The 25,129-nt window shown below is 36.0% G+C and overlaps 1 protein-coding gene across 9 annotated transcripts in view; it reads left to right on the top strand.

Annotated features, from left to right (window-relative positions):
- Positions 1-25,129, top strand: part of CNOT2 (CCR4-NOT transcription complex subunit 2) — a 91,565-nt gene that overhangs the window by 59,382 nt on the left and 7,054 nt on the right. For all 9 annotated transcript variants that reach the window (XM_056339450.1, XM_056339451.1, XM_056339454.1 and 6 more), the window contains 11 exons: positions 6,703-6,769; positions 10,034-10,181; positions 10,796-10,978; positions 13,757-13,836; positions 14,948-15,073; positions 17,626-17,750; positions 19,325-19,445; positions 19,559-19,715; positions 23,451-23,512; positions 23,609-23,658; positions 24,519-24,619. In XM_056339450.1, coding sequence (XP_056195425.1) covers positions 6,703-6,769; positions 10,034-10,181; positions 10,796-10,978; positions 13,757-13,836; positions 14,948-15,073; positions 17,626-17,750; positions 19,325-19,445; positions 19,559-19,715; positions 23,451-23,512; positions 23,609-23,658; positions 24,519-24,619 — 1,220 coding nt within the window. The remainder of the gene's footprint in view (positions 1-6,702; positions 6,770-10,033; positions 10,182-10,795; positions 10,979-13,756; positions 13,837-14,947; positions 15,074-17,625; positions 17,751-19,324; positions 19,446-19,558; positions 19,716-23,450; positions 23,513-23,608; positions 23,659-24,518; positions 24,620-25,129) is intronic.

Here is a 25,129-nt window from a genome sequence, read left to right as displayed (position 1 = left end):
GTTGACTTCTAATGATATTTTTTAGGATTCGAAGGAAACCTGTAGTATCTCGTTTCCCAAGGCATCTTGTTTGGCATTTGCCTTAGTCATTGCATGAGAGTTTGTTAGCTTAGTCATAATTTAACTTAAGATGTTGCACTTGGAGGAGTTGTAAGGATTTAAGAATTCCCATGGAACCCTCATGTATCAGGAGCAGTCATAGCATTCATGCTAATACTGCCTGGTTGAATAGAGCTACTTTGCATTAACGTAGCTTGTCATAGTCTGAATAGTTTTGATCTGTTTGTGGAGGACAAAAAAAGTAATTTATTTTCTTCCCAAACTAAGCTTTAATGTCTTTAATTATAAATGGCAAATGCATATTTCATGTAGGTTGCTTTGCATGTAAACATACTTGTAGATTTGACTGAATAGTGCATTGGTTTGCCTTGCTTCCTTTGTGAAACACATGGCTTAACCTTTTTTCTTTGAAGTGTGAGCTGCGAAGCAGCAGAGTTGCTTTTTACCTTCCCAGAGAGTGATTTTTTGCATCTTTTAGTGAGTACATAATATGTTTCTTTTAAAACAAACCCAAACTTTAAATGAATGAAAACTGCAATTCCATTAATGAAAACAGCTGGAAGGACTTGCAGGATTTAGAAACAAATTGGGGGAGTTTCAGTCTTTTAATGCAGTACACCCTCTCAAAGCCTACTGACATTCTACCTATAGCTTATGTTTTCATAATAGTTGTACAGTATGAAGAAAGAACAAAAGGTTTAGAATGCAAAATGCAGCCTTTTACTGTCACCTTTAAGTTGGTACCTGGATGGGTTTATCAAATAAAACAAATGATAAACTAATGTTACTTAGTGTATAAAACCCCATTTCCCTCTCTGTCACACAGTTTGCAAAAAGTATATATTTGAATTGGTTATTTCACATCACTTTACAATTTGAAATTCTGTCACAAGGATTAAATTGTTTAGATTTTTTTTCTATAGAAGAACTTAATGACTGTGGTAGGTGTTGTTTTTGTACTTCATCTAAAAGCTATATTTTACTGCATCTCCACTTAAATTAACAATACATAATACTTTTTGTATGTCTGCTTTAGCATTTGAAGTGGTTCCTTGGACCGGATTAATTCCATGCATAACATCTGCATTTTTTAGAAGGGGGAGGTTATGGTTTCTTACACAATAACTCAGTTCACTGAACATACTGTATTGTAGTATTGGTGGTTTACTTACTGAGTGTGTGGGTGGATTTTTTTGTTGTTTTGGGTTTTTTGTTTTGTTTAAAGTTTTTTCATATGCAAGTGGTTATTTAATTGAAAGAAAATATTTGCTTTATTTTTCTAGTTCTTAGTTGTTTATGGCATTTTTTGTAGCAGTTTTCAACAAGTTTTCAGTAATCTTTTGGCTCGTTAATACACTGTACCATCAAACTGGATGTCTCTACCCAGGGAGAATTTTTTTGAGAGTTTAATAGTCATGTTAACCTCATATTAATAGTGTTATGATCATTCAAGGCAACACTTTGCCTTTCAGATCTTGAGATACTGCTGCCAACAACAATGCAGTTCTACCTCCTTGTGCTTCCCAAGTGCCACTGGAGGCAGAAGACCACAATTGTAAATGATGAAATCTGAATGACTGAATAATTTATTTTTCAGTATTGTATTTAGTTTTGTATATCACAAATAATTTGGTAATAATTTTTACTTGCAGATAGTACCCTGTAATTATAAGGTTTTCAGAATTTCTGTATTGATCTCTGATTTTGAGATTTGGAAATATTTTCTTGCAACATGAGTATATTGTGAGCACAGTATTAAAAGGTGGTTTGTAATCTAGAGGAGGCCTACCTAATAATACTACTAAAAAACAACAAGCAGAGTATAGAAAAATCTGTATTCTTTTAATCTGTTGGCTTGATTTATTATTATTTTTTATAACATAAAAAGTATAACACTTTCTTCTTTTGAGGCTGTGGGTCAGCTGTTTTATTATTAAATAGTGCAGCACAGATGGCAGGTACCAGAAATAAAGTAGTGCAAATACAAAATGATGCTGATGTTTGCACCTGTGAGAAACGCATCATTTATCAGACCAGATATTACTCACAGACTTATTTGCTTATTCTAACACGCTTTGCTTTTAGGAGTTCACTTTGTAGTGTTGGATTGATGTATTTTAACTTCAGCTTGCCTTGTGTTTAAGAAAGTAGCTTTAGGCTGTAACTGCATAATATAGAAACCTTTGCAGAAGTGTTGCTTTATGGAGTTTTCTTGGTGCCGCCGCGCTGAGGTATGGTACCTCGGCAGTTATGGTGACAGGCAGCTGTCCCTTCGGTAAGTTGGGGGGTTTGCTTAAGAGGCAGGATGCTGCAGTATGGGGGAGGCAGGGAACCCTGTCAGCCAGCTTTGCTGCTGGGCCTCTTCCCACTGCCTCCCTCTGCTTTCTAGGAGGCTTCAGCCTGTGTTTGCCAGTCTCTCAGGATGGTTGTAAAGTGTGGCAGTTTTTTCAGCATTTTGGCAAATTTAAGCAGTTGCTGGTGCTGGGGTTTTTTTTGAGATTGTTGATACTCTGAAAGTAATTTATTGCAGTAAACCCATCACAAGCTAGTGAAAGCAGTTGCAGTAAAATCTCATTCATCACTAGGGATAGGAAATTGCTTGATAGTACCTTACAGCTTACTAATTTTTGGTGTGGAACAGTCCAGAAAAATTGGGCCATCTGCTTGGATCATCAGTTGGTTCAAGTTTAGATGCAGAATCTTCCATGTTCAGAACTGCACTATGACTGTTCGAGACTTGGGAGTAAAATCATGTTCACATCTTAGTTGACTGTTACCAATTCAGCCCATGAGTCTGCCAGTACCACTGAGTGGTGGTCCTTCCATACACTAGGAGAATAAAGCACGCTTCATGTTTCACAAGATCTGTTTGCTCAGTTGCCTCCTTGCTCTGTGGGAGATGCAAGTCTTAGGCATCCTCTGTCTCCTAACAACATGTACAGGGAAAGTCTATTGAAACAATCAGTCTAGTTCCGTCATACAAGGTTGGAATAGAAACAGAAATCCCCTGCTATTTCACAATTTGAGTTTTGTAGCTGTTAACCACTGGCAGATTGATCTAAACCTAAATGCCAAAGTTTTGAAGAGTGGAGGGTTTTTGTACATGTACAGGAAAAGCTATCAGTGTCAGAAGCTTATTTCAGAAATTCCTTGACTCAATTGAAGATTGTTAATCACTCTTTAAAAAAAATTGGTATTGTATACATATTGTTGGAATGTGCTGTTTGTTGATGTGACCTCAGTCATTTAGTACGTTTTGTTTTTCAAAGGTTCTTGCAGGTATAACTCTGAGCCTTTGTTTTCCTAATATATTAACATAATTGGGTAAAGGTTACAAGATCTTGGCAACTGGAAGAGCTTTAGTCACCCTAAGGGTTAGACTGCTTTAGTTTTTATTAAGGTTATCATGACCTTTGGCTGTTGTAGACTAAAAGAAATTGAAGAGTGACTTTCAGCCATTATATTTTGTGTCGTGTGGCTAGTAGACCAGTCGGGTAAAATAGTGATTGCAGAATGCCAGAAGGAATGTGTTTAATACTAGTAGTGTTCATCTGAATCTTTTGGTAGACCAAATTTGAGTAGACTATAATAGTGACTCAGAGGTGGTGAATGCAAATAAAGGTCCTGATAGCACAGGTTGAGGTTCTGGCTAATTTAGTTGTTTTGTTGTTGACCTAAATTCTATAGAAATAATAGAAAAAGATCAGTTTAAAATGGTCATCTTTAGCTATGACAGAAAAAAAGTATTTAATACTGGGGAGGGTGTTTTGGCATATTACAAAATAAACTAGAGAGAAAGTGAGATACCCATACAGAAGATTCCTTCTCCGTTAGGTTTGAGAAATGCTGCATTTAATCAGTGTGGAGAAGATCCACAGAAATTCATATTTATTCCTTCTTGAGGCTTGTTTTCTTTGATGTTCTAAGTGTGTTATGACTTTAAGACTAGTTGTTAGACTTACTGAATTTAATATTTGGCCTTTATTATGGTTTTCTATAAAGGTTTCTCTACAAGTCATTTTGCAATTATCTTTTCATGTAAAAGCAAATGACACAATACATGTGACCTACTTTGTAATGTTTCAAAAGAAAATCCAGTTTCTAATAAGCAGTGTTCATTAACTATTATTTGCCATTCCTTTTCTTTTAACTGAATTTTAAAAAAATCAAGTAGTATTCTGTGTAGAAGAGATGGCATTCTTTTTCCTTTCTTTCAAGTAAACTAGTACCTCTCAAGTCTGTGATTTTTTATTAGTCTTATTTTTGTATCCAAGTTGTTATTACAAATAAAAGGGTTTTACGTGAGATTTGACTGTCTTCTGCTTTCTATATTACATGCCATTACAGCAATTTTTTAATGTCCTGAGCAGCTGTTCTTACAGGATCATTGCTTTGCTTAACTGTTTTGCTTACCTGTCCCAAAGCTGGTAGTTTCCCTCTCAATGTCTAGTTGGTTTGGGCTTGTAGGTCGGTTTTTTGGGGGGTTGGTTTTTTTTTTGCTTTTGTGCCCTTATCATTGTCTCTGAAAGTGTCTCAGAACTTTTTCTCTTATTTTTTCCCAAGGAATTACAAGGTGTTCTGGGATTTTCCAACCTGTCAAACTTGAAGTATGCTTTTGAAGTCTGTCTTCCAAGGGTCCCCACTTCAGCATGCTTTGGTTTGTGTTGCAGAGCAGTAGTGTGAGTGAATTTGATATCAAAACAGGCTGGAAGAGGTAGTCCAGGGGTGCACCAAACACGCTCCACTCACTAACAGGCAGCCAGTTCATGGCATCAGGTGTTTTAGTCACAGCTAACTCTAGAAATGCATACAGTGTGTATGTTAGGCCCTCAGGACCAAATTTATTTTTTTTTACAAATGCACTTCTCACTGGCTGTGTAACTTGCTGATGCAGATATGGCCTGTGAACTTTGCTGCATGGGTGCTGAGTTGAAGCCACTGTAGTTATTTAAAGTGTTCTTTTTGTTCACAGACAGTTCTTCACTGAGAAAGGAGAGCTTTGGTCCAGTTTGGCACTTTTTTTTTCTACAGGAAGTTTTTGTCTTAGTATTTCAAACCTCTTGTATATTTAAGTGTGGATGTTTATTGCTGTAGTAGCTTACTATAAAATATGTGCACTTTGTTCAGAATGTGTGACTATATAGTATTTTAGAGTGACATTTTTGATGCATTTTCTGATCATATACAGTAATTGCCTGCTGTAATTTGTGGTTTTATGCCTTCTGATGTATTCAAAAAATCATAAATACTTCATGATTTACGGGCATGAATGCTGCTTTTGATACTTGGTGTCTACAGTGTATGTTGTCTTTCTCATTTCTACTATCTAGATTTGGCTCCAGTATAGACAACTAGCAGATTCAGTTTATTAAGTTTGAGTTTTACGTCTGTTTAGATAAAGTCAACAAAGCAATTTACAGTTTATCACAGTAAAATTTATTTTGAGCTGAATACTCTCAAGCTGAAAAAGCTTGAAATCCCCGTATGTGTAAGAATCCAGACATTCTTTTCCTCAAAACCATGCAAAGATTCAATCCAAGTTCCAAACTACTGTACTGAACAAGCAGACATTTGCTCATGGGTCAGTAAGTACGAGTCTTACTCTGTTGTGAGATGGATTGATTAGGTCAACTAATATGCCTCCTTGCTCCAAGGGACGGTCAACAATACCTAATGTTGTTGAAAATCGAATCTGTTCTTTAAAAACATCCAAGGATAGATGTTCTGGTGCTTGACTGTCCTTAAGATTGCAAAAGGCTTTGTTTTCCCCCCATGTATTTAGCCTAATCTCCTGTTTCTCAGATTTACTAATAATTTCCATTTCTGCAGCAATGTGTAGTATAGTGTATTCTCTTCCTCTTACAGCAATGACTGGAAGTCTGGTGTCATGTCCCTGCCTCAGTTGCCTTATTTTTGGAGTATGTAAACCCAAATCTCAGTCTTCCTTCATAGGTCATGATTATTTTTTTTTTATTTCACTCTTCCCAAGAGTGTCTTTAGTTTGTCAGATTTCTTGTGTGATGTCTGAAAGTTGACAAAGACGGTTTTAATGGAAATATTTGGTAACACGTGATGTCTTCAAGCATGAAGCTAGCTATTGGGGTGGTACATTGTAATTTTAACATTGGAATCTTATCTGGAGTTCACATCTGTTTCTGTATACCTGCTGCTACCTTGCAACTCATTTCCCGCATTTTGCTATTGTAACTGATAATATAGGACTTTGCACTTGCTGTTATTACATTGAACAGGGATTGATCTGCTTCTGTGATGGATGTTTTGCAGGGGGGAAAAAAACCCTGTAAAAAATTTAAATAACTGAGTATTTCTTCCTCTGTAAAGATGGGTCTCTTAGCTACAAGGGTAGAAAACCTGAAAGCTTTAAGTCTTCCTCTATGCTATTTGTCACAAGTAGAAGAAAGTGTTTTTATTAAAGTCATAAATTATTATTGATGTGTAATAATGCTGTTACAGTTGCTACTGTGCAGATATTTTTGGGAAGTTTCTAAAACTTTTGATGACTTAAAATGAGTTTTCAGTTGCTGCTTTGACTTTTTTGGCAAAAGAATTTACTGTTATAAACTTTCAGAGCAAGATAGCATAATATCTTTGTGTCTTTAACTTTTTATTCTTATATTTTAGATGCTGGCATCACCATCAACATCAGGTCAGCTGTCTCAGTTTGGGGCAAGTTTATACGGGCAACAAAGTAAGAATTCTTTTTATTGATGATATGTTTATTTTATGCTTAATATGTTCTAGTTTCATGCTCTTTGGATAAAAAAACATGCATAGGGCTTTGTTTCCTGGTGATTGTTAAAAAAAGTCTCCTTATTTGTGTGATTTTTTTAAGATACATTTTTGCTTTGCTTAGTATGCATTTTTGCAGTGTTTAGTATGCAAAGTGTCATATGTTGACACTGTATAGCTGTTAAATATCCAAATGTCATCATCCTATAAAGAATGTCTGTGACTTAACAGTGACTCTCTGAAGGAATAACTAAGGAAGGTGAGCTGGGCCAAAATGAGCCTGGTTCAGAATAATATGTAAGGAATAGAAGGAAATTCTACCTTAAATCATAACTGATATTTCGTGCTCTACAGCAGCTAATTAAATCTTGTGTACATGCTTGGCACCTTGCATTTGGCAAAGAAGTATGCTGGTAAGATTGTTGCCTTCTGCACCACTGTTTGGTTTTTTTCTTTCCCATCCCGTGAAGATTTTTTTTTCTGTATCTGCCAGTCTTGTGTATACTGCTGCAGTGGAAGACCTATAGAGCAACAGTCACAGTGTCTAACGCCAGCCACCTAACTCAGGGGCCAGTGTTGAGAACCGAACCTCCTTGTAGCTGAGAGGTGCATCCAGAAAGTGACTAGGAATATGAGTTAGATACACAAGTAAAATGGGTTTGTGAACACTTATCACTGTATCCTTTTGAATGTTTGCAACTTTCTTGCCAAGTGAATCTGCCTTGGATTCAAGAAAAGGTGTCTTCAGAGTACTTTAGAGAGTCTGGACTTTTTTATCGGGACAAACTAAAAGTTTTGTCTGCTAGATGCATGGCCTTTACAACTTCTTTCGGCTTTCTTCAAATAGTTTAAAAAACATAGTGGGGTACCCCCCCACTATCTCAATGGCTGTTGATGAGTGACCATGTAATATAAACTGACATTTGATTATGCTACTGAAATTTATCTGAGCAGTTTCTGGCCAGGCTGAGAGTTGTGTTTGGCTCTTGGCTTTTTTGTGTCCTGAATCTGGCACTATTGAACCTTTCAGACTTAACTGTATAAAGATACTGAAGCAGTTTCTTCGTTCTCTTTATCAGTTACTTGTTGTTTGTTTTTTAAGTGCACTTTGTTCATTCAGTTGGTTGTGGTGCCTAGGACATAATCTCTCTAACATGGAGACATGCATGGCTAAAAACTAAATATTATCAGGCTTCAGTTTCTTCTAAATATTGAGAAAAAGGGGCACAAAACTTCTGTGTTGAAGTTGGTGCTTATGCTTAAAAATATTTCTAGGAAAAACAAAGCTCATAATGCCTATGCACTTTTAGATTGGTAGCTGTCAAGTCATTGAACAAGATTTCATGTTATAGAGTTAATGTAACTTGAACTTAGCTGTTAGACAAGAAATGGGCCACTTGGTTGATCAGCCTCCAGTACAGCCCATGCAGATCTTTTGTCTCAGTTAAAAAAGTGGAAAAAGGAAGCAAAAAAAAAAAAAGAAATCTTTTTTTCCTTATAGAGAATATTTCAACTACCCCTACTTGCCAGCCACAGGAATATGGTTCTGCTTTACTGTGACAGCCCTACTCATTAAAAATTCTAGTTTAAGAAAGCCAACAACAAGAAATAACCATTAGTGTAAAACTAGCTTTGCCGAAATAAATGCTTGCACTAAATTAACCTGAATATTGTAATCATGTTTTGCAGTGTACCATATCTAGTTTGGAAGTGTATGTATTTTTTCTTTACCATTTTTAAAATTCCATGTAATTTCTAATCAGTGTGAAAAATTATTTATAATATTTATGTGTTGAAATTATTCTGATGCAGCAAATTGCCAAAATATTTACAGTGAACACCTTGATATAATCAGCATTTAATGAAGTATTAAGAAGCTTGTTACAGCAAGTCACAGTGCATCTTAATCTGAGTGTATAGGGATAAATATAAGTGTTATCAAATCTTGGAGTGTTACAGGAAACTTCCTGGATTGCAAATTATAGGGTAGGACACAGACAGCAGTTCCTCAGGTGTGAGAGCCAAGTCACTTGGAGGTTTTTTCAGACCTTGTCCATGATAATAAACCTGAGCATATGCTATGTCTGTTCTTTGTGTTCTTAGTATTTGATCATGTTATACGCTGGCACATTCAGCTCTTCTGCAGGGGATACTGCTGATTCATCATAATTTTTCTTTTGTTTGTCCTGCAAGATATAGTTTTGAGTTCTGTGAGCCTTCTACCTCAGCAGCCTTATGCCAAAGCAATAGGGACCGTTACTTAGAGCTGTCACATTTTGTATGTTGTTTCTATTGATATGTTGCACTAAATTATTTTTTCTCATCTTTGAAAAATAATTCTGAAACTACATAAACACAGAAAAGCAATGCGAGAATGATGAGAAACTTCATGAAGTTTTTTGCTATTTTGCGACAGGGCAGCAATGTGTGTCTTTTGCTGTTCTGAGTTAAAATTAATTTCTTTTTTTTACCTCACTGAACTGCTTACTTTATTCTGTCACACCCAGTTGTTGGTGTAGAAAATACTTTTGATCACAATATTAAAAATCTTTATATTTTTAAATGCCAATAGAGAGCAGTTAAAGTTCTGCTTGCTTTCTTTTCTCCAGAGGCTGAACTTGACTTGATCGTGGACACTGAAATTCTGTTATCAAAAAGAAGCAACATAAACTTTACAGAGAACTGGCCTAGAATGTTGCTTTTGTTGTCTTAAAAGCACTGTTATTGTTAACTAAATATTCATAGCTTTCCTTTAATAAAAAAATTTGCTTAATTTTTAACAAGACAGATCAGTGTTCTAAATACTGGCCAAATAAATACCAGTTTATTCAGAAGTAATTGACACATTTCTTGAGTGCAGTTACTGATTTTCTCAAAATGCTGCCTTCTTTGAGATAATTACACTTTTCCTGTCCTCATCAAAAAACTGAAAACTGAACCCATTCTCTGCAGTATACATCTCAAAGGAAACAAAATTTTGTTATAACTCAAATACAGAAATTCCTTAAAGAGCCTTTCTAAAGTTTAACAAAAATGGGACTAAATTTGAGATAATTGGTCTTCTACTATGCAAGCAAGGACTTAGTTTTTACACTGCACTTTCCTTCAGTCTTTACACTTTTTTGTGGGTTGTCAGTGTAAATTGTTTCCATCTACACATGATGGAGAATACTTTGTTCCTGATTGCTCTATATCTCCACCCCTCTGAATTTTTTTTCAATAGGTGCACTAGGCCTTCCAATGAGGGGAATGAGCAACAATACCCCTCAGTTAAATCGCAGCTTATCACAAGGCACTCAGTTACCGAGCCACGTAACGCCAACAACAGGGGTACCAACAATGTCACTTCACACGCCTCCATCTCCGAGCAGGTATTTATTGATAGCCAATATTTCTGCGATTGTGTCTTTCTGCAGAGCTCTTGTTAAATGTTCTGCATATTTTGCCTCAACTACTTTACAGTCTGATTAATTAAAAAAAGAAGCAAAGTAGTTTCTATCGACCACTACCTGTGTTAGGGAAATAATACTGTAAAACAGTAAGGACTTACTGTAAGACAGTATTTGATTTTTGTATGTAAAGGACACATTGCTGGCAAATTCTGCTTCAGAATGTAAGAGGCTTTTGATTGTTCTGGTAAATGTACAGTTAAAATTTTTGTATGGATGTCATACATGGTATAAGAATATTAATGTAGTAGGTCTGAAGTGCTCATTAAAAGAGCTGTAACATCTTTTCAAATGCATAATACTTAAGTATTTATCTAAACCTGACCAAGGACTTGATTAGTATGTAATGGGTCACCTGGTATTTCTGAAGAAATCCAAAACTACATTAATTATAGAGAGTAATCCAAACATGCTTTATTGACGCTAAGCACAAATTAAGTTGCAACAGCTCAGAGTCCGCCCTACATTAGTAATCTAAAGGAGTAACCAAATACTATGGTACAGATTCATCTCTGTGGATGGTTTTTCTCTTTCAGGGGGATATTGCCTATGAATCCTAGGAATATGATGAACCACTCCCAGGTTGGTCAGGGCATTGGAATTCCCAGCAGGACAAACAGCATGAGCAGTTCAGGGTTAGGCAGCCCCAACAGAAGCTCTCCAAGCATAATATGTATGCCAAAGCAGCAACCCTCTCGACAACCTTTTACTGTGAACAGGTAAGGCTGTTTACTTGGACCATCCCTGTGCAGCCATGGGCATGCTTAAATGCTACTCTGGAAATCTAATTTTTATCCATTGCAATAAGCTCGAAAGCTGCTTTCTATGTTCTCATCTCCTGGCAATAAACTTTGAAGCTGCTTTTAATAGTCACACAAGTTTTTTGAGCCCTTTAAGCTAAGTTCTGTTTCTGACTATTGAATTTCTATGCTGCTTCTTTAAAATGTGATGTTTCTGATGTGTTCCCAAGTTTGTTTTTGAACCATATCTTGATTTTCTTCTTGGGGGTATATGCATCCATTTTAGACTGTTCATCTATGACTTTGGGAAGAAGCGAGGCAAGATTTAAAAACACAGTAGTTATTCTGGAAGAGTAGTTAACTGACCTAGACACGGTAGGGACCTAGTATTTTACTTTTTTCAAATTCTAGAATAATATAGAGAACAGTGGCTTGCCATTCATTTAAGAATTTGGTGCTCATTTGGATGCTAAAAGCTTCTCAATCACTTCTGCTGGTTTTCTAACTCTGGGCGAGATTCTAACATCATAGTCATTAGGCTTTTAACTGTGTTTGGTGCTGTGTTTATGCTTAGTTCATAGTGATAAACTCACAGAAAGTGTGTTGATTCTGATTATTTAATGTGTGGAGTCACAGCTTTGCACAGCGGACTGCTTTCCAGGCTTCATTCCACAACCTCCTGATTTCTGTGCTCCCAGTTTTGTCCTTTTTGTCCCTTCAGGCCCTTCCTTAGGGGACTGACTCTTAACAGGGAGCACAGACAAGTATCTAGTATTTTGCAACATAGGTAAAGGAAGGTGAAAACTAATGTCACAGTTACCTGAAACTTGGTCAGGCTAAATATAGGTCTGTAATTTCACTGATACAGGCATAAAAGTGCTTTTCTCAATCACAGCAATAGAGATTTGGTAGTAGCCATTAATGTTCCTGGAGTGTGAGAAGACTTTGTATCTTGCCTCTGATTCCATAAATTTGCCTTTTCTTTCCTGTGATGCATAGCAGCAAGTAAAGGAGATGATAATTTAAAAATATAATTTTATATTTTAAAGTATTTTTCAAACTTGTGTGTCATAAAAGGTTGAAATGGTAATGTACTTAATCACGTCCTCCTCATGCAGTTTTTTTGGAGATTGTTATATGTATAGAAGGTACTTGTTTAAATATAGTTCAGCTGTAGGGTAGATAATGAAATTCCTGTTCGTAGGAGCATTTGAATTAAAACCCTCATCTTTCCCTGTTTGCATTGTGTATCTCAATTACAAGCTGGGAAGGAAATATCACTGGAACAGTGACAAGTTCTTATTGCACAATTTATTAGCCTACAGAAGTGTGGCAGTAGTTAGTACATAACCCAATTGTTAATTGATATATTTAACATAATTTTGAAATGATACTTGGGGGAAAAAAAATCATGGTGTTCCCTTGACAAGTGCATGAATTCTGTGACTTCCAAGAAGTGTTTTCTGAATGGTTGCCTTAATTGGAGCAGTGGAAGTGTTTAGGGTTTTGAACATAAAAAATAGCTCACTTTCCCTTTCTTAGTTACATTGGTAAAACAAGTTACAAATAATTTTAGAGAATATGCATTTTGTGGCCTAATCCCTTTCTTATCCCTGCAATTCTTAAGATGGTTATTTCTAATTACTCTAAAAGCAAACAACAAAAACATTGCATGAGAAATACTGTCTGTCATCAGGATAGATTATATGCCTTCAAGATTGAGTTGCCTCCTGTTGGTGCTCTCACCAGGTCTAGGATTCACAAATGATACCAGGAATTGATTTCTACAGATGTGTGAGTTGTCAAAGATCTGAATGTCTTTCAAATAACACCACCTTGGGAAAGCAGAGCAGGACAGGACCAGTCTTGTCTAACTGTTCCCTTTCCTCATGTCTCAGTCCAAAATGAAGCACTTAGGATTATTTCAAATTGGAATTAAGTACTTCAGATTTGTAACTGTGAAAAAAGTCCATGCAGGTAAAATTTTCACCAGGAAACGGTTTGACATTTTTATATATGGAAGCTTCTAAAACTTCAGCTTCCATCCTGTTACAGGGGAAAAATGAATGTTGTAATTTCCCACAGGTCAGCAGTTCAGAATTTCACTCAACTGGGGCCTACCTTTGGGCTTCTCAACATCTCCAGCTTGCACAGAATGAAGCAGATCATTTGTGAGGGTGTCTTTCCGACCATAGTAGTCTTATGTGGTACTTCGATGTCTTCAAAAATTTTTGCCTGACTACATGAACCTTTTAATTTAGCTGGTGTCCTTGTGTGGCAGAGACCATCCCATATGTACATGGTGGTGATTGCACGCCGTAACTGTTCAGCTTATAACGGAATCGTGACAAACTTTTGATCACTTCTGTGACCCAGCTTCCCACCTGCAAATGGGTGGATTGCAGTCTGACTTTTTTGCTGCTGCATTTACTGCTGCTTCATTTTTCTATATGAAATTCTTGAGTAATAATCACATTTTTTGTAACTTGCTGGTTGACAGATATCTCAAACAGTGGCTATTAAAAACTTAGTTCTTTTGAAGTCATTCTTGTTTTCATACCGTGCCTGCTGCTGCTTCTCAGAGTTTTCAGAAGTATAATAGAAAATAATTAAAAACTGATTTTAGGCTAATGTGGATTGCATAAGTTTGATACAATTTATGAGTGTCTTAAGGTTTTCCCCTGCCCCAAATGCCTTCCACTGGAAATTGCAAAGTAAAGTACCCCTTTTGTCTGACTTCCTGGATTTTTTTCACAGTATGTCTGGATTTGGGATGAACAGAAATCAGGCTTTTGGAATGAATAACTCCTTGTCAAGTAACATTTTTAATGGAACAGGTGAGTTTCCTCTGATTAACGTTGATCTGAAAATACAGTGGAGAGATTTTTTTTTTAATTGGTCAATTTGAAAATTATTTATTCTGGTGGAGTGTAACTTTGTTATAATTTTCAGTTGTTCCATAGAAATGGTGCTCTGAGAGCAGTGCTATGAAACTGTTAACTACTTCATAACAGTGGATTTTAATACTTTTGAAGACAAGGTGAAACTATTCTGTAGAATAGTTACTGTACATCACATGACTGTAGATTATACTTAGTCAGAAATGCAAAATAGCTTACGGAATTGAAAAGGGGATCAGAGAAGAAAAGATTTATCCATTCTCTATGAAAACGTTATAGGGTAAAAGCAGTGAGAAAGCATTTTTTTTGAAATCTCAAATGCCTTTTGAATAGCTGAACGTGTGATCCTTTCAATCGGTTAAAAAGATTGAAAAAATCTGGGAATTTCTTCTTCACCTGAATTTAATGAACTAGAGAGGGGGAAATATCCTTGTGCCTTCGATTTCCATGCTTACATTTCTGTAGGTGGCTATGTATATGAAACAATTTGAGCTGCTGGTGACAACACAGAGTGGAAGGGTTTGGGCATCTCTTGGGACCTTGTGACATCTTGCAGAGCTGCAGCTGTGGCCTCACCTATGTAGTATTTTCTGCTGCAAATCAAAAAATAATCCCATGTAACTTGCGCTGCATTGGCTCTATGGCTGCTTCAGCTTTATCTTACCTTTTCTCAAGACAGAAGCTCCTTGATACTGCTGCTAATATGGGTTATTTTCTCAAATTTTTTGTTAATAGCTCCTTAAATTTTAAACAGGCTACCTATCCTAGTACTGTAATTTTGGTAGTCGGCGCAGTCTTTTAATTCAAAATGAGTAGACCTTGTCACTAAATACTGTTGACCAGCTATTGTTTGAAAACAAACCCCAAACATCTTGACAGTCTTTAGGCTAGCCTCATAACACAGAGGCTGTAGTTATTTGTGATAACTGTAGTAAGATTAAAAAGATCAGCTTGGAGAAAGAAAATGTGCCTGACATTTATCTTGTACATAATGAAGTCTTTGAGTAAAAAAACATAAGGGAATTTAAAATACCTCTTTTTATTGTAGATGGAAGTGAAAATGTGACAGGACTGGACCTCTCAGATTTTCCAGCACTAGCAGACAGAAACAGAAGGGAAGGAAGTGGCAATCCAACTCCATTAATAAACCCTTTAGCTGGAAGGGCACCCTATGGTAAGACTACACCTTTGAAAGCTCTTTGAATGAAACTAGTATTTGCTTGATTCGCCTTTTGCTGTTCATAAGACAAATAGGTAGTCTTTGCAAAAATGCCAGACACTTGAGCTCCTGCGTCTCATTTTAAAAAATATTCAATATATCTGTAACTGGAGAGTCCTCTCAGGCTTTTGTAAGTATTATAACTCATCTGCTTTAATTTCACTGTCAATAGAGGGGGCTGGGGTTTTCGGTCTGTATAGTATAATTACTCTGAAGCTGCTGGCTCTAGACGGTTGTTTTTTCGTTGCACGTATACAAGAACTGTCAAGGCCTGAGTAGTAAATTTTGGAAATAATATTTGATTACTAGAGGTGTTACTGTGTAAGAAGTCAGCAGCTGTAAACATACTGTATGTTTTCTCTGTTTATTGGTAGTACTTGTAGTACTGTTCACTTGTTGCTCTTACGATGAATGTGAGATTTCAAAAAATAACCTGTAAGCATCAACTATTATCAGTCAGATTCAAAATCTGTGTCTTACATAATTCTTGCTGAACAGCTTAAAAAAATGGTAGATAGAAATCTTATTTGGGTCTGGAAAAAGTTGAGGTAAGCTTAGTGTGAGGCACAATACTTGTTGGTTGGTTAGTGGGGTTTGTTACTGCTATAGTAGATTTTTGTCATGCATGTTGCATCAGCTACTCTGAAAAAGTGCTTTTGTAACCTGGAGTTATTTTTGTGACAGTTGTGAAATTCCCAACCAAAAATAACCCAGTGTTTTCTAACTATAACAAGCTAGTATTTTTCAGAGAGATCTCCAACTTTAATTGGAGAAAAATAACAGATACTGCATTATCAAGAGAAGGTAGCCTCGTGGATTAGGCATAACCAGGACTCTCTGCTTAAGATAGTTGAGAGAAATTGCTAAACAAGTTAAACTGAAGTGCTAAACACAGGGAAAAGTCACTTCCCCAAATAAAGGCACTGAAAAGTCACACTGAGAGTGGAGAACTAAAACAGCTTGTGGTTTACGTGAGGTTTTTGTCTGTCTGAAGGAGAAGCCATTACATAGGAAATTGATAGAAGGTAGGAAGAAGATCCACAGAGACATACTTCCAGCATGGAGCTGGAGTTCAACATTCAGCAGCAGTGCCACATTAAAAAACAGTCTGTAACTGTTCCCATGCTTACACCATTTCCCCATTTTGGTGCTAACACAGCTGTTCACACAACCATGTGGTGAACCAGGAAAGACATTTCTCCATCTGAAGAGTTGTCTTGAGCATCTGCTTAATGCAGGGGATGGGTATGGTGGTAGAAACAATCAGGAAATGGGGATATGAGATACACTGGACACTGTCTTCAGCAACAAAAAGTGGGGAACAGTTTTGGTTGTAGTCAAGAAAAAGTCTGAAACTGAGCAGAGATGTACTTCCTTGATGCTTCATTTATTCAGGAAAATAGACTTCAAAAACTTGTAGATAGAATGAGAGTACACAACATATTTAATTCATGATCAATTTTGTTCATCCTGCAGAAGAAATTGTAATGACTCTGGATGAAAAGGATGGACAGCAGAAACAAGATAAACTCAGTGCTTTTTAGTTAAATAGAGGAACTTTGATTTCTAACTTCAGAATACCAGAGAAAGTCAAATACAGTCACCTACTGAATCATTTTGGATCCTATACATTTATCAAGGATCTTCGAAAAACAGGCCTAGACTTCTTTTTTCCTTTTGTTCCTCTAGTGCAGTGTTGTTTGCAACCAAATCACTGTATTACTTCTCTGTCTCTCAGCAAAGATTGTTTGCTGGTGGGTGGGAGGGTGGGGGCTTTTCTTTGGTTGTTTTTGTTTGTTTGTTTTGAGTTTTGGTGTGGGTTTTTTTTTTACTGGCATTCAAAAAAAAAACCAAATACAAATGTTGCTTTTCAGTAGTCAGAATCCATGTTCCAATGTGACTGGCCTACTTTTTTTAAATTGGGGTCAGAGCAGTGAGAGTTGTAGGCTAAATGCTTTCAGTTTTCATACTGAAAGTAGGAGTTGTTCTTATGTCACAGGCAAGTATTTCATTGGTGATAATGTTCTGTTGCAAGTTAGCTGGGCATCCTTTAAGAATACATGCTTCTAAAGAGCTTATGCTGAGAGATTCCTCATGCAATTAGGGGAGGAGGAAAAACGTATTGCAATCTTATAAGCAGTACACCCTTCTTTCATCAGTGGATTTCCTTAAATAACATTTTAATAATGCCTGTAAAGATTATTTGATTATTTAGATGTGCAAAACAGGTACTGTTCCTGGTAAAAGTGCTGGGATTCATTCTTAAAGCAGTGGATGTGTGTATGAATTTAACACTGAGTGTTTCTCAGCTCACACTGAAGTAAGAGACTTTAATATGTGTGGATGTTTTAAATGAATACGCTTTGTTTTGGTTTACTTGTTTTTTGGAAGTAAGTTCTGGTGTACAGCTTGCACATAGTACAAATGGACAGTAAACAACATCAACAGCAGAAAACCCTTTACTTAGCAGTCATTTAATGTTGTTCCTGCTTTCATTTTTATGATAGTTGGAATGGTAACAAAACCAGCAAGTGAGCAGTCCCAGGACTTTTCAATACACAATGAAGATTTTCCAGCATTACCAGGCTCCAGCTACAAAGACCCAACATCGAGTAATGATGACAATAAATCTGTAAGTAATAATCTGTATTGTTAAATCTGTAATGTTGAATCTTCTTTTATTTTGAGTGTTCATATTTCTTTTGATGATTATGTTTTAAAATGGGAAGTGACTGTATTTGTAATATACAGTTTTCAAATTTGACCCTCTAAATTTTGCATAAGCAGCATTTCATATATAACTGTGTAAATGGAATTTCTCAGGAAGTTTTTTAGTCCCAACAGTCACTGTGACGTTGCTTTCTTAATTTGATGTGACTCCTGTGTATCTTTTTGTGTTTGGGGGAGGTCCAGGGAAGAACTTGAATAACACCTAAAAAGTTGAGTATTGATACATATTTTCAAGTTTTGCAATTCATAATTTCTTTTTCTACCAATTCCAGCTCATTTTTCGCTGTTGGTGCCTCTCATAAGTACTAGCAATTTACACATTATAACATCTTTCTCCAAAGATGTCAAATCCTTTAGAAGTTAGGTGGTACAATATCACTTCAAGGTAAAATTCTTGATGGGGAAATGAAATCACAAGGAATAAACTCTTTTAATAGACACCATTGCATTCATGGGTATATTGTAGACTAGTGCAATACATTGTGTCTTAAGTATTGTTGTAATTATGTGTTATGTAGCTTAGATCATAAGGTCATGGGATTTTTTTTTGTTGTGTACTCTAAAAGTTTTGTAAGTTTGCTTTTTTATTACAAATGAAAGGTGAATAAAAATACGGATGGCAGAGAAGAGTTTCCTATAGTATTTGACAAAACGTTCTATCTAGTTTCTGATTGTTTTATTATGTGTAATTACAAAACGTAAGCTAATCAGTGTGGTATAAATACTGATGAGTAAGTAGTAGATGTGACTACAATCTCATGTGAAAACTGGAAAATACAACTGTTCAAAAAAGGCATGGGGGAAGCCTAGCCTCCAGATATTGTGGCCAGCTTTATCATGTGGAAAATGTTCTGATACAGTTAGCATTGAAAGCAGTAAGGAAGGAGGGAGTAAACATGATCACATTGTGTTACTGCAGATGTGTTTTAAAAATTATAAAGGGTAAGAAGTATTAGTTGTGGAAGATATCTTTTGTTAGTATATGGGCTGGAGCGCAATCGCAGTTTGCTTGCCAGGCATAGTGTTTACATCTCTTTCCTGATAGTTGCAAATGTGCCAACTGTAAGTTGCTTGCACTTGAAATTGGCTTGAGTTATTATCTGTTGCTACATCGTGGAGTGTTGTGTGGGGAAAAACACATGAAGTAATGAGTCCAGAATATCCTCTAGTCACAGGCACTTAGGATATCCATTGTGTATTCAAACTCAGGTGTGAAATATTTTCTTATCCTTCTAAACTACAAGCTGCTGTCTCGTTAATAGCTCTTACTGTATGACAGGTATACTTTAGGAAGGGGTAATTATTACATAAGGTTTGTCAAGAACTCAAGAGCTTCAGTTTGGTTCCATTGTAGTGCCTCATTTATTAGTGACTTGACATAGTGCTTTAGAGCACTTGACTGAAAGATATGATCGGTAAGGTTGTCCATTTTGGTTTGTTTCCATCTTACCAACTCTGCAAATCATTTTTTAATAGAATTTGAGTACATCAGGCAAAACATCATCCAGCACAGATGGGCCCAAGTTTCCTGGAGATAAAAGTTCAACTACGCAAAACAACAACCAGCAGAAAAAAGGGATCCAGGTGTTACCTGATGGTATGTGTAATCTCATTTTTTTTCTTCTTCAAAAGTTTTGACAGTCATTTAGATCACTTTGTTGATTCCTCTACTTCTTGAAAGGAGAAAATTAATCTGTTCTTCTTGCCCAGGTCGGGTTACCAACATTCCTCAAGGGATGGTGACGGACCAGTTTGGAATGATTGGCTTGTTAACATTCATCAGGGCAGCAGAGACAGATCCAGGAATGGTACATCTTGCATTAGGAAGTGATTTAACAACACTAGGTCTCAATCTCAACTCTCCTGAGTAAGTTTCTGGGTTTTAGTACTATCTTGAGTTTTGGATTTATTATGCTGTCATTCAAAATAGGCTCACTTAGCTCACGTGACTTGCCAAACCCACAAGATATCTTGCCACATAAAATTTGAAAATGTAATGACAGTAAAATAAAATTTTCATACAAGAGAATCGTGCTTCAAGGTGTGCTGAGATCTTGTTATGCAAGCTTCAGTGAGCCTAGTGGTTTTTCTTATTCTCCTAACTTCTTTAGGACTTTCTTCAAGGAATTGACAATGTATGGTTAATAAATTTCATGTATGTTATTTTTCAAATATAATAATATTCCTTGAGGATATCTGCACTTAACTCTCAGCAGTTTGGGGGAGGGGGAAATTCAATCTATATTAATGTAATAATGAACAGAGCATCTACAGTGTTAGCCTGCACCAAAGATTAATTTAAATGAAATTGTAGCTTTACAGTTAAATTCTAGCTATTCAGTTCACCTAAGTTTAGCCATCTAGGCTTCCTGTAGTGGCAGTGGGGATAAAAGCAGTTAGTGACTGTACTAAATAAGTGCTTAGGACAGGTGAGGTGAATCACCAGCCCAGGGTACCTCTCTTTCTCCACTAGTTACAGAAGGAACCTAGATCACTGGACAAAACAGGTATCTTCTATGTGACTGTAATTGTGAAAGAAATTTAATTTCCGGTACTCCAACTTTCCTGCTGAGAATCTCCCATCATTTTGTTTCAGCAGAGGTTTACATAGTGTTAGTTAGCCTTATTGACAGAGTAGCTTTATGTATTTTAAGGTTTCCACATAATATATTAACAAAACAAAGACTAAACAGCATACACAGGCACAGTTTCCATGCTTCACAAATTTATATGGAGCTGCATGTAATCAGGGTACATTGATGCATGTGGATATCAAGGTGAGAGGGAAAGCACAGAAAAATAGCTCCTGACTTTTCTTTTTGGAAATAATTGGCATTAATTTATGCATTTCTTTAGAGATGTTAACTTTTTAGAAATTGCCACTTCCAGAAATTCTTTCTATAGCGCTTGCATCCAAACTTCTTCAAATTGTTATGCCATCCGCACTTGTAGAAATATTTCAAAACAACTGTCCAAAGTCAAATGTCTGTAGTTATTTGCAGAATGTTACGTTAACGTAGTGTTGTATTCATGTGTAGTGCTAGTTTCAGAAGTCACTTGTCCATTAAATCGAGTAGTTTCCCCACTCCCATCCCGTTCTCATCCCCTTCTCCCACAACATGAAGAGGATGTGTAAAGAGCAGTAACGCTGGCCACAGGTTCCTGCTTTTCCTTGGTAGTCCAAGAGCTTACAGCACTGACTGGGAGACTGGCCTCCTGGATCTACGCAATACTTAATTTGCTGTTGTTAGTAGGGGCTGCTTAAACTTAATTTGAGGTTGATCAAGTACATCTGTGTCTGAATTCTTGAGTTGTTCCTAGACAGGTGGAACCTGGTTATATCATTTGGTTCTACAGCTACTTTCTCTAGGTGTTGGCATGCAGAATAGCAGTAGCGATACTACTTTTGGTGATACAATTTCATATATTATTCAGTGTTATTTGTTAGTTTTAATGAATGCCATAAAGCTTAAGCTTAACATACCTATTGGAAAGTCTACATAAACCCTCACAGGTTTACACAGTACCTCATTGCAGAGGAGTACTAAACATACTTTGCTGTGATGACTTGTAGCTGTGTTAGCAGCTACTGAATACAGCATCCAAATTACGAGTGTGTGTTTATATGAACAGTTTATATACCTGGCAGGCTGCTGCTTTTCCTTAGCAGCTATGCTATAAATAGCTGGGTTTCTAACATTTTTAGTGTTTAATTACTGTATATAGGGTATTTAGGGTCTTTGAAGGAGAGGATAGGGTTAATATTTATTCCAGACAGTTCTGTATCATAAAGTTAGTTTTACTTTATACTACAGAAAAGCTTTGCAAACAGCCTGTGCAGCCCTCAGTCTGGCCTGCCATCTTGCCTTAGGTTAAACAATACTTTGCTTGCTTTATGAATTGTTGTTTGAAAAACTAAAAGCATTTCACTTGTGGAAAACTAAAATTTTCTGCCCTGTGAGGTACTCTGGTAAAAATACCTGTGTGACTTAAACACTTAGCACAATAAATGTGCTTTTTAGAAACAGTTTTAGAATTTTGTGTATATCTCTAATGGTTTGAATTAACCCTTCTAACTCCTGGTTTTATATAGATTTTCTATGCAGGTAGGTTAAGATTTTTCAGTTGTTGAAAGAATGGTTATCTATTGCCTGTACAGTCCTGTATTTCTTTGTTAAGAAATACGCTTTTAATTCCTTAGGACAACTTAAAAACCTACATAAACAAAAAGGAAAAAAATGGCCTTACTTCATTTAATTCTGTAGTGATTATGTAGCTGTTCACATTCTGAAGCTTTCTGAAATAGTCATCAAATAGACTAGGCAGTCCAGTACCTCCTTGAAAAATGTTAAATTAGAAGAGGTTTATTTGTATCTTAGAGGGAACACTGTGCACAAATTCTGCAGGTTTTATTGCATGCAATGGTGCAGTCTGGCTCTATAAAATCCTGGATTCCTTGCCCTAGGAAACCAAAACTCTAGAGCACACGACACCCCTCTTCTTGGGACGATGCCTATCCATGCTTTCAGTTAAAGGAATGGTTTCACTATTTTCAACTTTTGCAGATTTTGCCACTGAGATCTTCCTTCAGGCTCTAAAGCTTAAGTTTTTGCTAACAGTAAGATTAGTTAGTCTAGAGTAAGATTGACACCACTTGATCAGTGTTGTTTTTTTTCCCATATAGCTCAACTGGGAGTTGGTTGTGTTCAGGTTATTTGATAGGTTTTCAATTATTTATTTTTTTAATAGTAAGTATGAGGTCTTTGACAAGAAGGAAGCAAGGATTTGATAAGGGTGTACCATACTCAAGTTTCATTTACGAAACTTGCCATAATGTCATGCTCTCTTGAATTATTAAAGCAGGCTGTAACTACCTGCCAAAAGTACATTTTGCTTGTCCTTTTTTTCCCTTTACCTGTTAATTAGAAAACTCATTCCTCGGTACGTCAGTCATTGTAGTAGACTTGAAAGGTCCATCATTTTCTCATTATTAAACTAATGGCTCCTTTTTTAATGTAACTTAGCAAAATCTATATGAAAGAAAAAGATTAAATAGTAATAACTTTATGTTCGTGTTGGAATTCAATTTGTTTCAGTTGTCACTGAAATGTAGAAGAGTAAAATCTTTACTGGTTTGGTGTTTTGGTTTTTGTTTTGTTTTTTTTTTTTTTAAAAAAAAAAAAAAGATATCTGCCAGTGTAAGCTTTTCCTCCCTTTTTAAATCCTAGGCTAATAAATCAGAACCCACCAGGCTTGTGGCAGCTGTTCCTACACAAATTGAAACCCTGTATAAGGTTGGATCCCTGAAAAGGGTTGGATTCCCTGGCACTTAAGTTGAAGGAATGATAGATAAAAAAGAAAATTTTGACACATGGCACTTTAAATGCAGTCTTACTCTGCATGTTAAAAAGAAAATAAATGCAACTGTTTTAGGAAAGCGGGCTGGAAATTTCCTTTTTTCCTTCCTTCTCACCCCAGCTAGTGATTTTGGTTGTGTGGTGTGGGTTTTAGGTTTGTGAGGTTGGTTATGGAGGGTTTTTTGGTTGGTTGGTTTGGGTTCTGTGTTTAATTTTGATAAATGTGTGCTTTTCTTTTTCTCTAGAAATCTTTATCCCAAATTTGCATCACCCTGGGCATCGTCACCTTGTCGACCTCAAGACATAGGTAAGAGAGAAATAACTATTTAATTCAATAGTAATATTTGCAAATTATATTCATTTACATGTCTTAATAGTTGCATCAATTCCGATTCTTTTTTAGACTTCCATGTTCCATCTGAATACTTAACTAACATTCACATTAGGGATAAGGTGAGTACGTGTGTGTGTGTATTTTTTTGTTAACTTATTACCAGTAATTTTCTAAATTTTCTTTCAGATAGATAATGTTCAAAATCAGTGCATTTTATGGATGTCCTTAATCTTTTTAGGAACAGTGGTGTGTTAACCGGCTAATTGGACACATCATGCACTCATTCCACCTTAGGAACAGAAAGGGAAGATAAAACTGAGAATAGGCATGATTAGCAAAAGAGCACATTATGATTTTAAGAGTTTGCCCTTCATGCAAAATAAAAGTTACTTATAGTCTATATACTGTACTATTCACATGCCGTATTAAATTGAGCTATTTCTTCTTGAGATAAGCTCAGAATTGTAGTTCAAGATAATTTCACATTTATCTGTTGCATTCCATATCTACATGAATAGGGTGGTTTTTTTGTTGTTGGCTATATTTTCATTCAACTATTGTTCTGTAAGAGCAATCATTTAGAAATACTGTAAGAATTTTTAGCAATGTTTCTTAATAGAGTGTGAAGTGAGCAAATACATGTAAAGTTTGTTGGCTTGGTTTTGTATTTTTTAAATTAAAAAAAAAGTAGATAGATGAGGATACACACTAGTACAGGGACAAAATTCTGTCTTACCAATTCATTACTTCTGTTTCTTTTTCTGTTGTATCCTCTAAGTTGGAAAGGTTAACTAAAAGTGAAGAGAAATTGATTGTTTTTATTAATTATTACTCTTGTTATATTAGAGTATCACTTGGAACACACTTAGGATGGAAGCACGTTCTGGATGTATCCTTGTGTTATTTAAGTGGGATAGTATGTCTTAACACATTTATCTATTGTGATTTTTCATCCTCATTTTCTTCAATCTTTTTTCAGCTGGCTGCAATAAAACTTGGCCGATATGGAGAAGATCTCCTGTTTTATCTCTATTACATGAATGGAGGAGATGTATTACAGCTATTAGCAGCAGTAGAGCTGTACGTTCAAACTATTTTGTCAGTCTTATATGATTTAATCTATTGCACTAATGAAGTAGTAGATGTAAAAAAAAACCAAAAAAACAAAGAAGCCCAACAAGTTAGATACTGAAAACAGAAGCTTAGTCAATCTAAAGCCGGAAACCTTTTTTCAAATACCTCCTCCAACCTTGGTTCCATTTTGTACTTTTTTTTCATTCACATAGTGGAAATCAAAAGTCTGTCTCGTGAATTTTGCTTTATTATGAAGCACTCTGATAAAGTAGCAGGTGCTAGTCGGTATTAAACATCTAACTTATCTTCAACAAAATGAAAACTGGTAATTAGTGATGAAAAAGTTTGTTGTTTGAACCTACCAGACTTCTTAAAGTTTCATATGTGATTAGTTTGATGTGTAATAATTGTATGGAAGAGGTATGAGATCACAGGTATAATAATGTCTTAGAAATTTTGGTTTGATTTTGAATGCAATGTACAGTTTTGATTGAAACCCTTGAAATTTTAGTTTTC

This window comes from Falco biarmicus, chromosome 5 (assembly GCF_023638135.1).
Source record: "Falco biarmicus isolate bFalBia1 chromosome 5, bFalBia1.pri, whole genome shotgun sequence".
Lineage (NCBI taxonomy): Eukaryota > Metazoa > Chordata > Aves > Falconiformes > Falconidae > Falco > Falco biarmicus.
The sequence above is the reverse complement of the archived record's forward strand: the minus strand, read 5'-3'. Positions and strand labels throughout refer to the sequence as shown.